The sequence below is a fragment of the Cyanistes caeruleus genome, chromosome 36, assembly GCF_971803275.1.
Source record: "Cyanistes caeruleus chromosome 36, bCyaCae1.hap1.1, whole genome shotgun sequence".
In the NCBI taxonomy this organism is placed as follows: domain Eukaryota; kingdom Metazoa; phylum Chordata; class Aves; order Passeriformes; family Paridae; genus Cyanistes; species Cyanistes caeruleus.
In genome coordinates, this window is record NC_141737.1 from 708,296 (window position 1) to 729,074 (window position 20,779).

Below are 20,779 nucleotides of genomic sequence, written 5' to 3' on the forward strand. Positions count from 1 at the left end.
GGTGCACTGGGATGCACTGGGATGAACTGGGAGTGCACCAGGATGGACTGGAGCGAACGACAATGAACTGGAGGTGCACTGGGATGAACTGGGAGTGCACTGGGATGAACTGGGAGTGCACTGGGATGAACTGGGAGCACACCAGGATGGATTGTAACGAAGGACGATGAACTGGAGGTGCACTGGGATGAACTGGGATGAACTGGTGGTGCACTGGGATGGACTGGGAGTGCACTGGGATGAACTGGGATGAACTGGTGGTGCACTGGGATGAACTGGTGGTGCACTGGGATGGACTGGGAGCGCAGCAGGATGAACTGGAATGCACGAGCACAAACCAGGGGTGCACCAGGACCAACTGGGGGGCACTGGGATGAACTGGGGGGGCACAAGAGCTCACGCCCGAGGTTATCGAGGACGCGCCAGGACACCGAGGACACGTCGTGACACCCTGAGGACACCGGGGACACCCCGAGGACACCCCGGGGACACCCCGAGGACACCAGGGACACCCCGGGGACACCCCGAGGACACCAGGGACACCCCGAGGACACCCCGAGGACACGTTGTGACACCCCCTGGGACTCCCCCGGGATTTTGGGGAGGGGGACACGAGGCGACCCCACCCCCAGCGGGCAATAAAGGCGACACTTGGTGGCACAGAGGGGGTCCTGGGGGGGTCCTGGGGGGTTCTGGGGGGTCCTGGGAAGTCCCAGGGGAGTCCCAGGGGGGTCCTGGGGGTCCCAGAGGGGTTCTGGAGGGTCCAGGGGGTCCCAGGGGGGTCTCAGAAGGGTTCCTGGGGGGTCTTGAAGGGTCCAGGGGGGTCCCAGGACCCGGCCGCGGCACTGCTGAGTCAGCAGGTCGATATTTTGGGACCTCAGCAGGGGTGGGGACAGCTCGGGCCCCCGACTCCCCTCTCCCCAGTCCAAACCAGTCCCTCCCAGTGCCCCCCAAACCTCTCCCAGCGCTCCCCAGTTCCCGCCAGTTCTCCCACCCACCCTGGGAGGACCCGCCGCGTCCTCCACCGCCAGGGGGCGCGCTGCCGCTCACCCCAGCGGAAGCGGCGGCGTAGCATGACCGGAAGTTACCATAGAGTCAGGCGGGCCGGTGTGGCGGAAGTGACGTAATCAGACAGGAAGGAGCGGAACCGGGAGCGGGTCGGGGTCCCGGTGCTCGGCCCGGTTCGGTCTCCGCTCCCGCAGCGATGCGGGCCGAGCTGCGGGGCCTGGCCGGGCCCGTGCCGCTGCCCGACGGGCAGCCCGTGCTGCTGGGCCGGGGGCCGCTCACCGGCGTCACCGACCGCAAGTGCTCCCGGCAGCAGGGTGGGTACCGAGAACCCCCCCGGAACCGCCGGGACCCCCCCGGAACCTCCCCAGGAACCCCCCCAGGAACCCCCCCGTGCCCTCGGCTGTGGGACACCGGCAACCCCGCTCACCCCCGGGGCACGGAAACTGCCCCAAATTCCCCCCAGGACCCCCCAAATTCCCCCCAGGACCCCCCAAATTCCCCCCCAGGACCCCAAAATTCCCCCCCAGGACCCCCAAAATTCTCCCCAGGAACCCCAAAATTCCCTCCAGGACCCCCAAACTCCCCCCCAGGACCCCAAAATTCCCTTCAGGACCCCCAGAATTCCCCCCAGGACCCCCAGATTCCCCCCAGGAACCCCAAAATTCCCCCCAGGACCCCCAAACTCCCCCCCAGGACCCCCAAATTCCTCCCAGGACCCCCAAAATTCTCCCCAGGACCCCCAAATTCCACCCAGGACCCCCAAACTCCCCCAGGACCCCCAAAATTCCCCCCAGGACCCCCAAGTCCCCCCCAGGACCCCCAAAATTCCCCCCAGGACCCCCAAATTCCCCCCAAATCCCCCCGGAAACCCCCCCACCCCCCCCCCCCCCCCCCCGCAGGGCCTGGGGTCCCCTTGGTGGTTCCCCCTCCCCTCTCCGATTTTTGGGGGGCTCCGGGGGTCCCCAAATGTGACCCCTCCCCACAGTGGAGATCGTGGCCAACTACGCCGAGGGCACGGCGCGGGTCACGCAGGTCTGGGGGGCTTTGGGGGGTCCTGGGGGGGTTTGGGGGGGCTTAAAGGGGTCTTGGGGGGTCCTGAGGGGGTTTGGGGGGGTCCCATCGATGTGAGGAAGGGTCTCAGACCGATTTTGGGGGGTCCTGAGGGGGTTTGGGGGGTCCCATGGAGGTGAGGAGGGGTCTCAGACCGATTTTAGGGTCCCTGAGGGGGTTTTGGGGTCCCTGAGGGGGTTTTGGGGGTCCCTGAGGAGGTTTGGGGGTCCCTGAGGGGGTTTGGGGGGTGTCCCTGAGGAGGTTTGGGCATCCCTGAGGAAGTTTGGGGGTCCCTGAGGGGGTTTGGGGGTCCCTGAGGAGGTTTTGGGGGTCCCTGAGGGGTTTGGGGGTCCCTGAGGGGTTTTTGGGGGGGGTCCCTGAGGAGGTTTGGGGGTCCCTGAGGGGTTTTGGGGGTCCCTGAGGAGGTTTTTGGGGTCCCTGAGGGGGTTTTGGGGGTCCCTGAGGAGGTTTGGGCATCCCTGAGGAAGTTTGGGGGTCCCTGAGGAGGTTTGGGGGTCCCTGAGGGGGTTTTGGGGGTCCCTGAGGAGGTTTGGGGGTCCCTGAGGGGGTTTGGGGGTCCCTGAGGGGGTTTTGGGGGTCCCTGAGGAGGTTTGGGCATCCCTGAGGAGATTTTGGGGGTCCCTGAGGAGATTTTGGGGGTCCCTGAGTGGGTTTGGGGGTCCCTGAGGAGGTTTTGGGGGTCCCTGAGTGGGTTTGGGGGTCCCTGAGGAAGTTTGGGGGTCCCTGAGAGGTTTTGGGGGTCCCTGAGGGGGTTTTGGGGGTCCCTGAGGAGGTTTTTGGGGTCCCTGAGGGGGTTTTGGGGGTCCCTGAGTGGGTTTGGGGGTCCCTGAGGAGGTTTTGGGGGGTCCCTGAGGGGTTTTGGGGGTCCCTGAGGAGGTTTTGGGGGTCCCTGAGGGGGTTTGGGGGTCCCTGAGGAGGTTTTTGGGGGTCCCTGAGGAGGTTTTGGGGGTCCCTGAGGAGGTTTTGGGGGGTCCCTGAGGAGATTTTGGGGGTCCCTGAGGAGATTTTGGGGGTCCCTGAGGAGGTTTTGGGGGGTCCCTGAGGAGATTTTGGGGGTCCCTGAGGAGATTTTGGGGGTCCCTGAGGATCATTTCGGGCGCTGCTGGCTCCCCCTGCCCCCCCCCAGCACCAACCGAACCCCGTTTTTTTTGGGGGGGAGGGGGAGGGGGTTTAATGAGACCCCCGGGACTCTTTTTTTTTTTTTTGGGGGGAGGGGGAGGGGTCTTTTAACCCTTTCCTCCCCAGCTCGGGGTGAACCCCAGCTCGGTGGGGGGGTCGGTGCTGGCCCGGGGGGGCTGCGGGACCCTCGGCCCCGGGCAGACGCTGCTGCTGGTGAACGGGAGGTACCCCCTGGTGCTGCACTTGGAGGGGTCCCCCCTCCCCAAAAAACGCCCGGCCAGCCCCCCCCGGGAGCCCCCCCCGGCCCGCAGAGCCCCCCCCGGCCCCCCCCCACCCCGGGCTGGCTGGCAGAAGCGGGGACCCCTCCTCACCTTCACCCCCGCGGGGCTCCGGCCCAGCACCAAGGTACGGGGGGGTTGGGGAGGGGTCCTGTGCCCCCCTTTTCATCTTGGGGGGTTCCCATGCCCCCCTTCCAGCTTTGGGGGGGGTCCCGTGCCCCCCTTTCCAATTTGGGGGGGTTGGGGAGGGGTCCCGTGCCCCCCTTTCCAACCTGGGGGGGTTGGGGAGGGGTCCCGTGCCCCCCTTTTCATCTTGGGGGGGTTTGGGAGGGGTCCCGTGCCCCCCTTTCCAACTTGGGGGGGGTCCCGTGCCCCCCTTTTCATCTTGGGGGGGTTTGGGGAGGGGTCCCGTGCCCCCCTTTTCATCTTGGGGGGTTTGGGGAGGGGTCCCGTGCCCTCCTTTCCAATTTGGGGGGTTTGGGGAGGGGTCCCGTGCCCCCCTTTCCAATTTGGGGGGGTTGGGGAGGGGTCCTGTGTCCCCCTTTCCAACCTGGGGGGGGTTTGGGGGGGGTCCTGTGTCCCCCTTTCCAATTTGGGGGAGTTTGGGGAGGGGTCCCATGCCCCCCTCCTGGCTTTGGGGGGGGTCGTGTGCCCCCCTTTCCAACTTGGGGGGGTTTGGGGAGGGGTCCTGCGCCCCCCTTCCAGCTTTGGGGGGGTTCCTGTGCCCCCCTTTCCAATTTGGGGACTCCCCAGGGGTACCCCCAGAACCCCTCAAATCCCCTCTGGACCCCCCCCATCCTCCAAGGACCACCCAGCTCCCCCCTAAATCCCCCCCAGGACCCCCAAATCCCCCCCCCACCCACCCAGCCCACCCCAGGACCCCCAAATCCCACCCCAAATTCCCCCCAGGACCCCCAAATCCCCCCCAGGACCCCCAAATCCCCACCCCAAATCCCCTCAATCCTCTCAGACCTTCCCCAAATCCCCCCCTCCCCCCCAAACTCCCCCTCCCAGGGGGTCCAACTCCCCCCAGCCCCCCCCGGGGACCCCCCCAGACCCCTCCTCTTGTTTTTGGGGACCCCCCCAGATCGCGGGGTTCGACCTGGACGGGACCCTCATCACCACCCGCTCGGGGAAGGTGTTTCCCACCAGCCCCGACGACTGGAGGTGAGGGGAGGGGGCTTTTGGGGGGTCCTGGGGGCCGTTTTTGGGGGTCCCACTCACTGTTCCCCCTCCCCCCCCCGCAGGATTTTGTACCCTGAGATCCCCAAGAAGCTGAAGCAGCTGCAGAATGAGGGGTACAAGGTGAGACCCCTCCCCAAAATCCCACCCTGGGAACCCCCCAAACCCTTTAAGACCCCTCCCCAAATCCCTTTTCCTCCCCCCAGGTGATTCCAAACCCCCCCAAAACCTCTCGGGGACCCCCCAAGTTCCTCCCCGTGACCCCACTGAGCACCCAGAGCTCCCCCAAACCCCTCAGGGCTCCCCCAAACCCCTCAGGGCTCCCCCAAACCCCTCAGGGCTCCCCAAAATCCCACCCTGGGAACCCCCAAACCCTTTAAGACCCCCCTCAAATCCCTTTTCCTCCCCCCAGGTCATTCCAAACCCCCCCAAACCCCCCCAAAACCTCTCGGGGACCCCCCAAGTTCCTCCCCATGACCCCACTGAGCACCCAGAGCTCCCCCAAACCCCTCAGGGCTCCCCAAAATCCCACCCTGGGAACCCCCCAACCCTTTAAGATCCCCCCCAAATCCCTTTTCCTCCCCCCAGCTCATCCCAGCACCCCCCAAAACCTCTTGGGGACCCCCCAAGTTCCTCCCCACCACCCCACTGAGCACCCAGAGCTCCCCCAAACCCCTCAGGGCTCCCCCAAACCCCTCAGAGCTCCCCCAAACCCCTCAGAGCTCCCCCAAACCCCCCCAGATCCCCCCCAATCCCCCTCCCCGACTCCCCAAAACCCCCCTGAACATTGGGGTGACCCCCCTGAACCCCCTTTTCTGCCTGCCCCCAGCTCGTGGTCTTCACCAACCAGCTGGGGATCTCCCGGGGGCGGCTGCGCCCCGAGATCTTCCAGGCCAAGGTGGAGGCGGTGACGCAGCAGCTCGGGGTGGCCCTGCAGGTGTGGGGGGACCCCCAAAACCCCCTCCCCAAACTCGGGGATCCCCCCTGCAGGGCTTGGTTTGAGCCCCCCGCCCCTCTCGGTTCAGGTGCTGGTGGCCACGGGGCCGGGGGTCTACAGGAAACCCGTGCTGGGGATGTGGGACCACCTGTGCCAGGAGGTGGGGCTGGGGGCACTGGGGGGACTGGGGGGGATTTGGGGGGACTGGGGGGGGACTGGGAGGCACTGGGAGGGGATTTCAGGGGACTGGGGGGGGACTGGGGGGGATTTTGGGGGACTGGGGGGGGACTGGGGGGCACTGGGAGGGGATTTCAGGGGACTGGGGGGGGACTGGGGGGGATTTTGGGGGACTGGGGGGGATTTTGGGGGACTGGGGGGGATTTTGGGGGACTGGGAGGGGACTGGGGGGGACTGGGAGGGGATTTTGGGGGACTGGGAGGGGACTGGGGGGGGACTGGGGGGGATTTCGGGGGACTGGGGGGACTGGGAGGGGACTGGGAGGGGATGGAGAGGGAGCCGGGAGCCAGTTTTGGGGGACTGGGGGGACTGGGGGGGATTTTGGGGGACTGGGGGGGATTTTGGGGGACTGGGAGGGGATTTTGGGGGACTGGGGGGGATTTTGGGGGACTGGGGGGGGACTGGGGGGCACTGGGAGGGGATTTCAGGGGACTGGGGAGCACTGGGAGGGGACTGGGGGGGATTTTGGGGGACTGGGGGGGGACTGGGGGGCACTGGGGGGGATTTCGGGGGACTGGGGGGAACTGGGAGGGAACTGGGAGAGACTGGGAGTTACTGGGAGGGATCAGGAAGGGATTGGCAGGGACTGGGAGTTACTGGGAGGCTGTTGGGAACAGACTGGGGGCACTGGGAGGGGGCTGTGAGCTGTTGGGGGGTGGTCACTGGTGTGAACTGGTGTGAGCTGGTGTGAACTGAACTGGTGTGAGCTGGTGTGAGCTGGTGTGAGCTGGTGTGAGCTGGTGTGAACTGGTGTGAGCTGGTGTGAGCTGGTGTGAGCTGGTGTGAGCTGGTGTGAGCTGGTGTGAACTGGTGTGAACTGGTGTGAACTGAACTGGTGTGAGCTGGTGTGAGCTGGTGTGAGCTGGTGTGAACTGGTGTGAACTGGTGTGAACTGGTGTGAGCTGGTGTGAGCTGGTGTGAACTGGTGTGAACTGGTGTGAACTGAACTGGTGTGAGCTGGTGTGAACTGGTGTGAGCTGGTGTGAGCTGGTGTGAACTGGTGTGAACTGGTGTGAGCTGGTGTGAGCTGGTGTGAACTGGTGTGAACTGGTGTGAACTGGTGTGAGCTGGTGTGAACTGGTGTGAGCTGGTGTGAACTGGTGTGAGCTGGTGTGAGCTGGTGTGAACTGGTGTGAACTGGTGTGAACTGGTGTGAGCTGGTGTGAGCTGGTGTGAGCTGGTGTGAACTGGTGTGAACTGGTGTGAGCTGGTGTGAGCTGGTGTGAGCTGGTGTGAACTGGTGTGAACTGGTGTGAGCTGGTGTGAGCTGGTGTGAGCTGGTGTGAACTGGTGTGAACTGGTGTGAGCTGGTGTGAACTGGTGTGAACTGGTGTGAACTGGTGTGAGCTGGTGTGAGCTGGTGTGAACTGGTGTGAACTGGTGTGAACTGGTGTGAGCTGGTGTGAGCTGGTGTGAACTGGTGTGAACTGGTGTGAACTGGTGTGAGCTGGTGTGAACTGAACTGGTGTGAACTGGTGTGAACTGGTGTGAACTGGTGTGAGCTGGTGTGAGCTGGTGTGAACTGGTGTGAACTGGTGTGAACTGGTGTGAACTGGTGTGAAGTGAACTGGTGTGAACTGGTGTGAGCTGGTGTGAACTGAACTGGTGTGAACTGGTGTGAACTGGTGTGAGCTGGTGTGAGCTGGTGTGAACTGGTGTGAACTGGTGTGAACTGGTGTGAGCTGGTGTGAGCTGGTGTGAACTGGTGTGAACTGGTGTGAGCTGGTGTGAACTGGTGTGAGCTGTTGTGAGCAACTGGTGTGAACTGGTGTGAGCTGGTGTGAACTGGTGTGAACTGGTGTGAACTGAACTGGTGTGAGCTGGTGTGAACTGAACTGGTGTGAACTGGTGTGAACTGAACTGGTGTGAGCTGGTGTGAGCTGGTGTGAGCTGGTGTGAGCTGGTGTGAACTGGTGTGAGCTGGTGTGAGCTGGTGTGAACTGGTGTGAGCTGGTGTGAGCTGGTGTGAACTGGTGTGAACTGGTGTGAGCTGGTGTGAACTGGTGTGAACTGGTGTGAACTGGTGTGAACTGAACTGGTGTGAACTGGTGTGAACTGGGATCACCGCTTGGGTCCCGCAGGCGAACGGGGACGTGACGGTGTCGGTGCCCGACAGTTTCTACGTGGGGGGTGAGCACAGGGGGGATTTGGGGGGTCCTGGGGGGGTTTTGGGGGTCCTGGGGGGGTTTGGGGTCACTGGGGTGGGACTGGGATGCTCAGAGGGGGCCCGGGGGGGATTTTGGGGGAGTTTTGGGGGTCCTGGGGGGGTTTTGGGGGTTTTTGGGTGGGACTGGGATGCTCAGAGGGGACCCAGGGGGATCCTGGGGGGTTTTGGGGTCACTGGGGTGGGACTGGGATGCTCAGAGGGGACCCAGGGGGATCCTGGGGGGGTTTTGGGGGTTCACAGGAGGCCCTGGGAGGGGTTTTGGGGTTCTGGGTGCATTTTTGGGGTCCCAGCACTTCCCCAACCTCTCATTTCCCCCCAGACGCCGCTGGACGCCCCCCGAACTGGGCCCCGGGGAGGAAGAAAAAGGATTTCTCCTGCAGCGACCGATTGGTGGGACCCCAAAACCTGCCTGGGGACCCCCCCAATCCCCTGGGACCCCCCCCCAATCCCCTGGGACCCCCCCAAATCCCCTGGGACCCCCCCAAATCCCTGGGACCCTCCCAAATCCCTGGGGATCCCCCCTGACACCCCCAAATCCCTGCAGCTCCACCCTGTGCCCTTCCCAGTCCCCCCCAGTTCATGACCCTGGGGTCTCCTGTGTCCCCCCAGTGCCCCCAGTCCCTTCCATTTACCCCCAGTGTTCCCAGTTCACCCCCAGTGCCCCCAGTTCCCCCAGTGCCCCCAGTTCACCCCCAGTGCCCCCAGTTCACCCCCCCAGTGCCCCCAGTTCACCCCCAGTGCCCCCAGTTCACCCCCCCAGTGCCCCCAGTTCACCCCCAGTGCCCCCAGTTCACCCCCAGTGCCCCCAGTTCCCCCCCAGTGCCCCCAGTTCACCCCCAGTGTTCCCAGTTCACCTCCCCAGTGCCCACAGTACCCCCCAGTCCCTCCCATTTCCCCCCCAGTGCCCCCAGTTGACCCCAGTGTTCCCAGTTCACCCCCCCAGTGCCCTCAGTTCCCCCCCAGTGCCCTCAGTTCCCCCCCAGTGCCCCCAGTTCCCCCCCAGTGCCCCCAGTTCCCCCCCAGTGCCCCCAGTTCCCCCCCAGTGCCCCCAGTTCACCCCCCCAGTGCCCCCAGTTCACCCCCCCAGTGCCCCCAGTTCCCCCCCCAGTGCCCCCAGTTCACCCCCAGTGCCCCCAGTTCACCCCCCCAGTGCCCCCAGTTCACCCCCAGTCCCTCCCATTTCCCCCCCAGTGCCCCCAGTTGACCCCAGTGCCCCCAGTTCCCCCCCAGTGCCCCCAGTTCACCCCCAGTGCCCCCAGTTCACCCCCCCAGTGTTCCCAGTTCCCCCCCAGTGCCCCCAGTTCACCCCCCCAGTGCCCCCAGTTCACCCCCAGTGCCCCCAGTTCCCCCCCCAGTGCCCCCAGTTCCCCCCCAGTGTTCCCAGTTCACCCCCAGTGCCCCCAGTTCACCCACAGTGCCCCCAGTTCCCCCCGTGTTCCCAGTTCCCCCCCAGTGCCCCCAGTTCCCCCCCCAGTGCCCCCAGTTCACCCCCCCAGTGCCCCCAGTTCCCCCCCAGTGCCCCCAGTTCACCCCCCCAGTGCCCCCAGTTCACCCCCAGTGCCCCCAGTTCACCCCCCCAGTGCCCCCAGTTCCCCCCCCAGTGCCCCCAGTTCCCCCCCAGTGTTCCCAGTTCACCCCCAGTGCCCCCAGTTCCCCCCCAGTGCCCCCAGTTCACCCCCAGTGCCCCCAGTTCACCCCCCCAGTGCCCCCAGTTCCCCCCCCAGTGCCCCCAGTTCCCCCCCCAGTGCCCCCAGTTCCCCCCCAGTGCCCCCAGTTCACCCCCCCAGTGCCCCCAGTTCCCCCCAGTGCCCCCAGTTGACCCCCAGTGCCCCCAGTTGACCCCAGTGTTCCCAGTTCGCTCTCAACGCGGGGCTGCGGTTTCTGACTCCTGAGGAAAAGTTCCTGGGCTGGGCCCCAGCGCCCTTTGACCTCCCGGCCTTCGACCCCGTGAGTGACCCCTGAGCCCACAAATGACCCCTGAGCCCACAAATGACCCCTGAGCCCACAAGTGACCCCTGAGCCTGTCCCCAATCCTGACCTTTGACCTTTGTCCCCAGCGTGTCCTGGACCCCGAAGCCCCCCCGGAACCCCCCGAGGCCGAGCTGGTGTCGGACAGGCCTGAGGTGCTGCTGACCGTCGGCTTCCCTGGGGGTGAGTGACCACTGATCTCTGACCCCTGCACTGACCACTGAGCCAGCGCTGGCTTCTGATCCCCAACTGCTGGAAAGAGAGGGAAAAGGAGTTAAAAATGGCAGGAAACGTGAAGGGGGAAAAGAGCAGGAAACATGAGGGGGAAAAAGAGCGGGAAACGTGAGGGGGGAAAAGAGCGGGAAACGTGAGGGGAGAAAAGAGCGGGAAACGTGAGGGGAGAAAAGAGCGGGAAACGTGAGGGGAGAAAAGGGCGGGAAACGTGAGGTGGGGAAAAGGGTGGGAAATGTGAGGGGAGAAAATGGTGGGGAACGTGAGGGGAGAAAAGAGCGGGAAACGTGAGGGGAGAAAATGGTGGGGAACGTGAGGGGAGAAAAGAGCGGGAAACGTGAGGGGAGAAAATGGTGGGGAACGTGAGGGGAGAAAAGAGCAGGAAACGTGAGGGGAGAAAAGAGCGGGAAACGTGAGGGGAGAAAAAGGTAGGAAATGTGAGGGGTAAAAGGGGGAATGTGAGGGGAAAAATGTGGGAAACGTGAGAAGGGAAAAAAAGGTTGAAAACTGGAAAATTGTAGGAAATGTGAGAGGAAAAAGGAAGATTTTTTTTTCCCTTCAGCCGGCAAATCCACTTTCGTGAAGCGGCACCTGATTCCCGCAGGATATGAGTACGTGAACAGGGTGAGCTGCTGACCCCCGTGTGAGCTCCAGGGCGCTGTGGGCTGACGGCCATGCTGTGTCTGTGGCTGTTCGGGCAGCCTGGCCCAGAGCGAGCTCTGAGACACCCCCGGTTATCCCCAGGACACGCTGGGCTCGTGGCAGCGCTGCGTCTCCGCCTGCTCGGCCGCCCTGGCTCGGGGCCGCCCCGTTGTCGTCGACAACACCAACCCCGACCCCGAATCGCGGCAAAGGCCAGTCTGGGAACTGGGAGGGAACTGGGAGGGCACTGGGAGGGCACTGGGAACTGCTCCCCCCAGCCCTCAGGACCCCTTTTCTGGGGTTTTGAGCCCTACGTCCTTTGTTTTGGGGACCCCCTGACCCAGCCTGTGCCCCCAGGTTCGTGTCCTGTGCCCGGGAGGCCGCGGTGCCGTGTCGGTGCCTCCTGTTCACGGCCAGTCTGGAGCAGGCACGGCACAACTGCAGGGTGAGGAGGGGTCTGAGGGGGTCCTGACCCTCCTCCCGAGGGGTTGAGGGTGAGCCCTCAGCACCCCGTGAACCCCTTTCTTGGGATTTTTCACCCCAAAAAGTTCCGGGATATGACACAGAGCGGCCACGTCCCCGTCACCGACGCTGTTCTGTTCAGTTACAAGTGAGAGGGGTCTGGGGGGCGCTGGGAGGGTTTTGGGGGGGTCTGCAGTGATTTGGATGTGTCTGGGGGGGGACAGGAGGAATTTGGGGGGATCTGGGGCATTTTGGGGAATCCCTGGGAAGGATCTGAAGGGGCTCGGGGGGATTTTGGGGCATCTGAGGGGTTTTGGGATAGTTTGGAGAAGCTTTGGAAGGTTGGGGGAATTTGGGGCTGGCTTGGAGGTTTTTCCCTTTCCATTATTTATCCTCATTAATTTTATTTTTTTTTTTTGTTCGGTTTTCCCTATTTTTGCCTCCTTCCCGATTCTGTGAGGGTTTCTTTGCTATTCTATTCCCTTCCTCATTTTGGGTGGGCTTTTGCCTTTCTTCCTCTTCTACCTCGCTTGGATTTGCCATTTTTGCTGGTTTTCCTCCCACTTTACCCAATTTCAGGTGATTTTCCCCCATTTCCTCCCCCTCAGGAAACACTTTGTGGCCCCTGACCTCTCTGAAGGCTTCTCTCAAATCCTCCGGATCCCCTTTGTGCCCCATTTTGGGGACCCCCCAGACCCCCAACGAAAGCGCCTCTTCTTCCAGTTCAGCGATGGATGAAGACCCCCACTGAACCCCCAAATAAAGGCACTGCCCCTCCCCATTTGAGTTTTTGGGATATTTTTGGCTCCAAATCACATTTATTGTACAAAGGTGGGGAGGGAAAGTGGGGAGGGGGTCACGGCGTTTCCATGGATTCACCCTCTGCGGAGAGAAGGGGGAAGGGGCTGGGTCAGTGTCCCCAAATCCTCACTCTGCCCCGTTTTTGCCCCAATCCCTTCATTTTTACCTGATTTCCATCCCATTTCCACTTATTTTTGTCCCAATTCCTTCCTTTTACATAATTTTACCATTTTTTTGGTGTGATTTCCCCAATTTTCACCTAATCTTTCCCACTTTCATCCCTTTGCCTTCAAGTTTGGTTCCATTTTTTCCCTATTTCTCCCCTTTTTATCCAATTTTTGTTCAATTCCTCCTTTTATTTTTGCCCAAGTTTCCCCCTTTCTCCCATATTTTTTCATTTTGCACTGCATTCTCTTTGATTCTTGACCCATTCACACTCAACTTCTATTTGCCCTAATTCCATAACATCTTTCCCTTTCTCCCTGCTGTACATTTCCCCATTTTTTACCTCATTTCTCAAATTTTGCCTGATTTGGCACATCTCTTCCTCTATTTCTTCCATTTTTGCCCCTTTTACCCTTGTTTTGCCAAATTCCAGCAATATTTTACCATTTTTCCCTGCTATTTTTCCCAATTCTCTTTATTTTTCCTCCATTCCTTCTGTTTCCCCATCGCCTAATTTTTGGCCGTTTATCCCCATTTTGCCGCCGTTTTTACACCTCCCTGCTCCCCCCAGGTTCTCCCGCGCCACGTCCCGTGTTACCCACCCTGTTTTGGAGACCCCCGTGTCCCCCCCGTGTCCCCCCCAGTGTCCCCAGGTGCTCACGGAGCTCGTTGAACAGAAAGGCCTCCTGGTACTCCCTCATGTACTGAGTGGAGCGCGACTCGTCCAGGAACAGCGAATACACGCGTTTGATGTCTTCCACCCCCACCTCCGCGCCCTGGCAGGGCACAAACGTCAGGAGACATCCCAAAGTTCTTCACCTTGATTTTCACACCCTCTTTCCCCATTTCCTGCCTTTTTCCCCCCTCAGTTTTCTGCAATTTTCTCCCCTCACGTTTCCCCACCATTTTCCCCCCTCACGTTTCCCGCCCTTTTCTCCCCTCACGATTCCCACTCTTTTCCTCTCAACGTTTTCTACTCTTTTCACCTCACATTTCCCACCCTTTTTCCCTCACATTTCCCACCCTTTTTCCCTCACATTTCCCACCCTTTTTCCCTCACATTTCCCACCCTTTTCCCCTCACATTTCCCACCATTTTTCCTTCATGGTTCCCACTCTTTTCCTCTCACATTTTCTACCCTTTTCCCTTCATGTTTCTCACTCTTTTCTCCTCTCACGATTCCCGTTTCTCCTCACCTTTTCCGCCTTTTTCCTCTCATGTTTCCCGCTCTTTTCTCCCCTCACGTTTCCCGCTCTTTTCTCCCCTCACGTTTCCCGCTCTTTTCTCCCCTCACGTTTTCCCGCTCTTTTCTCCCCTCACATTTTCCTGCTCTTTTCTCCCCTCACGATTCCCGCCCTTTTCCCAATGGTCACGTGTAACCCCAGACTATCACGAGCACCCCAAATCCACACTGGCCTCCCCCCAAACCTCCCCCAGAGCCCCCCGAAGCTCCCTCAGCGCCTCACAACATCACCCCCCCAGTTTGGGATCCCACCCCACCTCCTGACTGCAGTTTTGGGGTCCCACCCCCCCGAATGTCGGGGTTCCTGTGGGATTTGGGGCGCCCACCTTGCGTTTCCTGGCCACCAGGCTGGCGGCGGTGATGAGCTGGATGGCGTAGCGCAGCGACGTCTCCAGCCCGATGCGCGTCAGCACCGCGTACGCGTCCTCCGTCATCTCCACGTCCTCCTCCTCACACCTGCGCCCCAAAAACGGTCAGGGGGACCCCAAAACGGGCGAGGGGTCCCCAGAAATGGGCAGGGGGACACCTAAAAGGGGCCTGGGGGCACCGCAGTGGGGTCATGGGGTACCCAGGAGGGTGATGGGGGGTGCCTTAAGGGGTTGAAGCCACCCTGAGGAGGTTGGGGTGGCCCAGAGCAGTTTTGGGGTGTCTGGGGAGACCCTAAGCAAGTTAAGGTGCACCCCAAGGTTGATCAGGGCACCTGGAGAGAGTTATGGAGGCTTTTGGGGTGACAAGGATTTTGGAGATAACCTGCTTAGGGTTATAGGGCACCCCAGGTGTGTTGAGCGGGACCAGCCATGTTCGAGGCTCAGGGTATTTTGGGTGTCCAGATGGGTTTCGGGGTTCAGGTTGATTCTGAGAGGTGCCCAGGTGTGTTTGGGGTGTCAGAAATGATTTTTAGGAGTCCCCGCCACCATTTCAGGATCTGCTGGGTCTCCTTCTCCCCGCACAGGGCCGTGGTGGTGGTGGTGGTTTTTGGGGTGTGCCAGGGTGCGATCTGGGCCGTGTCAAGGAGGATTTAGGGGTGCCCAGGTGTATTTTTGGGGTGTCCCACCGGATTTTGAGGATCTGCCGTGTCTCCTTGTCGCCGTACGGGGCCGTGGCGATGATCAGCAGCCGGTCCAGCAGATCCAGCGGGAGCCCGTGGGGGCTGCGGTGGGAAGTGCCTCGGATCCTGAGGGACAGGTGGAGATGAGGGGGGGGTCAGGGGAGGTTTGGGGGTGCCCAGGTGTTGCCCAGGTGTTGCTCAGGTACCTGGTGATGCCGCGGTTCGTGGCCATGATCAGCACGGGGGCCATGTCGCTCTCCAGGGCGCGGTTGAGGAACGAGAAGCTCTCGATGTCCAACATGTGAACCTCGTCGATGAACAGCACCTGGGGGGTATTGGAGGGGTCCTGGTGATCCCTGAGGGCGTTTTGGGGTGTCATGGGGTGCTCTCGGTGATCCCTGAGAGGCTTTGGGGTGTCATGGGGTGTTCTTGGCAATCCTTGAGGGGGTTTTGGGGGCCCCAAGGAGGTCTGGGGGATCCTGGTGCAGCTTGTTTGTCACCTGGTTCCTCAAACAGATGAATTTTTGGGGGCTTCTGAGGGGGTTTGGAGGGTCCTAGGAAGGGTTTGGGGGTCCCCATGGGATTATGGGGTTCTCTGAGGGGGTTTGGGGGTTCCCAGGAGTTTTGGGGGTCAGGGCTTACCCCAGGGATGACCTCGGCCTTGCCCTCCTCACGCCACTCGGCCACTTTGGCGTTGATCTGCTCCCGCACCTCCGGCTTGATCTCACCTGTGTCACCTGGATTTGGGGTTTGGGGGGGGTCAGGGGCAGTTTTGGGGGTCCCAGGGGCAGTTTTGGGAGTCTGGGGATACCCAAGAAGAGGGCGAGGAAGCTCTGGGTTGGCGTGAGGGACAGTTTGTGGGTTTTGGGGTCAGTTTTGGGGTCGGGGGGTACCTGAGAACAGGGCGAGGAAGCCCTGGGTGCGGGAGTTGATGACGTCGATCTCGTGCAGCGACACCGTGTGAACGACCTCGCGCCGCTTCTGCAGCTCCCCGTCGGGGCACTGCACGAATTTCGTCTGGGGGGGAGAACTCAGGGGGTCAGAGTCACCCCAAAACCCCCCTGTGCCCCCCTGAGACCCCCAAAAACCTCACCTGTGCTCCCATGGCGTCGTAGTCCCGCGCCCGGGTGAAGGAGCGCCCCAGCTTTGAAATCTTCCCCGTGGCCTTGTCGATGGTGATGACGTCCCTGGGGACAGGAACAGAATATTTTGGTATTTTTCTTCTTCCCTCACGTTTCCCGCTCTTTTCTCCCTTCACATTTCCCGCTCTTTTCTCCCCTCACGTTTCCCGCTCTTTTCTCCCCTCATGTTTTCTACTCTTTTCCCCTCACATTTCCCACCTTTTTCCCCTCTCATTTCCCATCCTTTTCCCCTCACATTTTCTACTCTTTTCACCTCACATTTCCACCCTTTTCCCTTCATGTTTCCCACTCTTTTCTCCTCTCACGATTCCCATTTCTCCTCACCTTTTCCACCTTTTTCCCCTCAAGTTTTCCCGCTCTTTTCTCCCCTCACGTTTCCCGCTCTTTTCTCCCCTCACGATTCCCGCTCTTTTTCTCCCCTCACGTTTCCCGCCCTTTTCTCCCCTCACGTTTCCCGCTCTTTTTCTCCCCTCACGTTTCCCGCCCTTTTTTCCCCTCACGTTTCCCGCTCTTTTCTCCCCTCACGTTTCCCGCTCTTTTCTCCCCTCACATTTCCCACCCTCTCCCCCCAGATTTCAGGATCCCCACCCCAATTCCAGGGTCCCTCACCCTGATTTTGGGGTCCCCCCACTTCACCCTCCCTGTCCCTCCTCCCTGCTTAGCCCCCTACTCTCTTTACCCCCAACTTTTAAATCATTTCCCACCCCAATTCCACCCCTCACCCCCCAAATTTTGAGATCCTCGCCCCGATTTCTGGGCATCTCTCAAGTTTTGGGGTCTCCCCAATTTGGGGGACCCTCACTCACCCTGCCTGAACCTTCTCCTTGCTCAGAGCCTCGATCATCTTCGCCCCCAAATCGTAAATGGTTTCCATCTCCGTCGTTTTCAGCGTCAGCTTCCCCACTTTGGTTCCCTGTGAGGAAACTCAAGGTTTGGGGGGCCCTGGAAATTCTGGGGGGGGCTTCGAGGGGATTTTGGGGTGCCCCGAGGGGATTTTGGGGGTTTAAAGAAGGTTTTGGGGTCCCCCCTCACCGTGCCGGTGGCCGGGCGGTCGATCTGGATCTCCACCACCTCCCCCTCGATGATCTCAGTCTCTTCCCTGTAAGGCAAAAAAAGGGGGGGAAACACCCCAAAAATGAGGGGGGAACCCCAAAATTTAGTTGTTGGGACGTTAAATGGGGTGGAAGAAGCCCAAAATTGGGGTGGAGAGTGAAATCCGGGGGGTGCAGACTCTACCAGAGTAACAAAACAGGATATGGGAACCCCAAAACGAGGCAAGGGGACCTCAAAATTGAGATAGAACCCCAAAATTTAGGAAGAAACCTTAAAATTGCTGTGTTGGACCCCAAATCAGGGAGAAAATATTAACTTGAGCTCAAAAGAAGAAAATGGGGAATGGGAAGCACAAAATGTGGCGGAGAGACCGAAAATGAAGGGGCAGATTCTGGAATTTGTGAGGGGGGAAGATCCTAAATCTGAAGTAGGGGCACCCTTAAATTAGGATGGAGAAGCCCAAAATTGTGAAGAAACTTGAAATTAGGTGGAAAAAAACCAAATTAAAGAGAAAGCCCGCAAAAAAGCTGAAAGCTGAAAGGAAAATGGGGAGTAAAACCAAAAATATGTGGTAGGGACCCCAAAATGAAGCAGGTGAGGACCCTGAAATTTGGGTGGAAACCTCAAAATTTGACACCAAAACGCCAAAATTTGACAAGAGCGCCCTGGAAACGGAGCGAAAACCAAAGAGAACTTAAAGCAGACGAGCAACACGAGCAGGCAGAGGAGCTAAAAAAGGCGTGGGGACCCCAAAAAGCGGCGTGGGAGCCCCGAAACGGCGGCCGTACTTGATGCGGACGCCGATGGAGCGGCGGAAGGCCTGGGTCAGCGCCTCCGTGCGCGACATCTCCAGGGAGAAAATCTCGCTGCCGGCGATGGCCGTGAACGGCGTGTCGGGGCCCAGCGCCTGCGCCATCCCTGCGGCGAAAAACGGGGGATTTGGGGGGATTTGGGGGTCAGGGGTGAGTTTGAGGGGGGATTTTGGGGGATTTGGGGGTCAGGGGTGAGTTTGAGGGGGGATTTGGGGGGATTTTTGGGGATTGGAGGGGTCAGGGGTGAGTTTGAGGGGGGATTTGGGGGGATTTGGGGGTCAGGGGGGAGTTTGAGGGGGGATTTGGGGGGATTTTTGGGGATTGGAGGGGTCAGGGATGAGTTTGAGGGGGGGATTTGGGGGGGCTGGAGGAGTCAGCAGTGAGTTTGAGGTGGAATTTAGGGGGGCTGGAGGGATCAGGGGTGAGTTTGAGGGGGGATTTGGGGGGATTTTTGGGGATTGGAGGGGTCAGGGATGAGTTTGAGGGGGGATTTGGGGGGATTGGAGGGGTCAGGGGTGAGTTTGAGGAGGGATCTGGGGGGATTTTGGGGGGCTGGAGGGGTCAGGGGTGAGTTTGAGGGGGGATTTTGGGGGGCTGGAAGGGTCAGGGGTGAGTTTGAGGGGGGGATTTGGGGGGGCTGGAGGAGTCAGCAGTGAGTTTGAGGGGGGATTTAGGGGGGCTGGAGGGATCAGGGGTGAGTTTGAGGGGGGATTTGGGAGGATTTTGGGGTCAGGGGTGAGTTTGAGGGGGGATTTGGGGAGATTTGGGGGTCAGGGGTGAGTTTGAGGAGGGATCTGGGGGGATTTTGGGGGGCTGGAGGGGTCAGGGGTGAGTTTGAGGGGGGATTTTGGGGGGCTGGAGGAGTCAGGGTGAGTTTGAGGGAGGATTTGGGGGGATTTTGGGTGGTTGGAGGGGTCAGGAGTGAATTTGAGGGGGGATCTGGGGGGATTTTGGGGGGCTGGAGGGGTCAGGGGTGAGTTTGAGGAGGGATTTGGGAGGATTTCGGGGTCAGGGGTGAGTTTGAGGGGGGATTTAGGGGGGTTGGAAGAGTCAGGGATGAGTTTGGGGAGAATTTAGGGTGAGTTTGGGGGATTTAGGGTGGATTGGATGAGTCAGGGGTGAGCTTGGGAGAGATTTGGGGGGATAGGGGGAAAATTCAGGCAGGATTTTGGGGTCACCCACTCACGGCAACGACAGTTTTCCCTGTCTGGGGTGCCTGGGGATCAGGACAGGGATTTGGGGACATTTTTGGGTGGGATTTGGGGGTTTTTGGGGGTCACAAACCCATAGCAATGGCCGTTTTCCCCGTCCCGGGCTGCCCGGCGATCAGGACGGCGCGTCCGGCGATTTTCCCCTCCTTGATCATCTCCAGGATGACGCCGGCGGCGCGGCGGGCGGACAACTGCCCCACCATGCCCTGGGACACCTGGGGGGGCCACGGGGGGCGGTGAACCCCCAAATTCCGGGGGTGCAGACCCCCCCCAGAAGACTCAAACCTCCCCGGTCCTCGTACCTGTCGCGGCTCCAGGGCATCGTCCAGGCCCAGCCCGCGGATGTGGGAGTGGGCGCCTGGGAAAAGGAATTTGGGGGGGTTACAAAGGGTCCCCCACATTTTGGGGACCCCCTCAACTCCCCCCAAAAAGTTAGGAGTGATCCCCCAAATTTCTGACTCCTTCTGACCCCCTTTTTCCCAATTTTAGGATATCCCCAGACAAACCGGAGAGCATCCAAACCTCCCCAAAAGCGGGATTGAATCCCCAAAATGGGGTGGGGGGGGTTCCCCAAAAAGGGGAGACCCCCCCCAAAGCGAGGGGGTCGCGTCTCACCGATCCGCTCGATGCGGGTGACATCCCGAACCTCCGGAACTTTGGGGGTCTGGGAGGGAATGGGGGGATTTGGGGTCACAAACTCCTGAGCTCAGCACCCCCCGACCCTCAGGGACACCCCGGTTCTTTTGGGCCCTTCCGGACCCCCTCATTCCCACCGAGCCACGTTCAAACCCCTCACGAGTCCCCAAACCCCTCAGAGACCCCCCCAAACTCTCTCCTGACCTCCCCTAATTCCCTTCAGAACCCGCTTAGACCCCGCAAATCCTCCTCAGACCGACCCTTGTCCCCTCAGAAGCCTTCAGGATCCTCTAATCCTGCCCGCGATCCCAACAACCTCCTCAGATTCCCCCAGATCTCCCTCAGGGACTCTCCCAAACCGCTCATCTCTCTCCGGGACCCCCCTCCAGACCTCCCGGCCCCTCAGGACATCCCGCAGCCCCTCAGTGCCCTCAGAGACCCCTCAGAACACCCTCAGCGATTCCCCCGTCCCCTCACGATGTTCCCCCATCCCCTCACGGCATCCCCCCACAACGCTCCTGGGACCCCCAACCGCCCCCAGGACCCCCCAAACACCCCCAGGACTCCCCTCAAGCCCCTCCAGGACCCTCCCATCCCCTCAGACCCCTCGCAAAACCCCCCAGAGCCCCCCGTTCCCCTCCCCCACCGCCGTTGCCATGGCGGCGCCGCTTCGCTCCCGCGCTGCCCTCGCGCTCTCCCGGCCGGAAGTGACGTACGGGGCCGGAGGGGCGGGGCAAAGGCGGGAGCGGCCGCTCTGGCCGGGCCTCTCGATGGCGCTCGGTCCTCCAGCACCGCCGGGGGGCCCCTTGTGGGGGGGCGCCCCAAAGGCGGCCCCAGAACCCCAAATTCGACCCCAGAACTTCAACGCCGGACCGAGAACGTGCTCGTAACCTGCCCCATAGCCACGTAAGCTGCCCCATAGATGGCTCGCATTGCCATAACTGCCCCATAATCGGCCTCGTAACCTGCCCCACGGAACCGAGCTGCCCCCCGAGCCCCGTGACCTTCCTCAGAACCGCCCCACAAGCACATAAACAGCCCCATAGGCGCTCTGTAACCGCATAGCTGTGCTACACCCTGCCCCACACACATCCCGCAGCCCAACAACAGCCCTAGAGCTGCCCCATAGCGCCAGCCTGCCCCATAACCTGCCCCGCACCTACCCCCTAACCTGCCGCAGAGGCTCCCAACAACCATCCCCATAACTCTGCCCCATATCCTGCCCTACAGGCACCCCATAAACCCTCCCATGGCCCCCCCTTAGCCCCCCACAACCTGCCCTAGAGCCCCCCCATAATCAGCCCCACACCCCGCCCCTCCCCCGCCTCCCTGACCCTGCCGTTGCCCCTTTAAGGCGACGTTGCCC

The 20,779-nt window shown here is 61.2% G+C and overlaps 3 protein-coding genes across 5 annotated transcripts in view; 2 read left to right on the top strand and 1 right to left on the bottom strand.

The window, feature by feature from the left end:
* Nucleotides 1–1,096: 1,096 nt before the first annotated feature.
* PNKP (polynucleotide kinase 3'-phosphatase) lies at nt 1,097–12,100 on the top strand. The gene is made up of 16 exons (XM_086871642.1): nt 1,097–1,322; nt 1,994–2,040; nt 3,325–3,603; nt 4,564–4,643; nt 4,724–4,781; nt 5,488–5,595; nt 5,684–5,755; nt 7,914–7,962; nt 8,319–8,389; nt 9,854–9,946; nt 10,057–10,150; nt 10,761–10,822; nt 10,943–11,052; nt 11,198–11,285; nt 11,389–11,450; nt 11,911–12,100. The coding sequence occupies exons 1-16, from the start codon at nt 1,205–1,207 to the stop codon at nt 12,038–12,040; spliced, it is 1,521 nt and encodes a 506-aa protein (XP_086727768.1). The 5' UTR covers nt 1,097–1,204; the 3' UTR covers nt 12,041–12,100.
* Nucleotides 12,084–20,762, bottom strand: RUVBL2 (RuvB like AAA ATPase 2). 2 transcript variants are annotated; one of them, XM_086871637.1, is made up of 15 exons: nt 20,130–20,762; nt 19,393–19,441; nt 19,080–19,135; nt 18,851–18,992; nt 17,543–17,672; nt 16,734–16,800; nt 16,508–16,614; nt 15,653–15,746; nt 15,453–15,576; nt 15,202–15,296; nt 14,766–14,884; nt 14,566–14,685; nt 13,838–13,967; nt 12,930–13,044; nt 12,084–12,184 (listed from the first exon to the last, which is right to left on the bottom strand). In XM_086871637.1, the coding sequence occupies exons 1-15, from the start codon at nt 20,361–20,363 to the stop codon at nt 12,159–12,161; spliced, it is 1,608 nt and encodes a 535-aa protein (XP_086727763.1). In that variant the 5' UTR covers nt 20,364–20,762; the 3' UTR covers nt 12,084–12,158. The 2 variants fall into 2 exon arrangements, with proteins under 2 accessions (XP_086727763.1, XP_086727764.1); XM_086871638.1 differs by having other exon boundaries at nt 20,060–20,150.
* Nucleotides 20,136–20,779, top strand: part of GYS1 (glycogen synthase 1) — a 40,316-nt gene continuing 39,672 nt past the window's right edge. Inside the window, exon 1 of one of the 2 annotated variants that reach the window (XM_086871623.1) lies at nt 20,136–20,319. The gene's annotated coding sequence lies outside the window, so the exon portion shown is untranslated. The remainder of the gene's footprint in view (nt 20,320–20,779) is intronic. The other variant, XM_086871626.1, reaches the window with a different exon arrangement.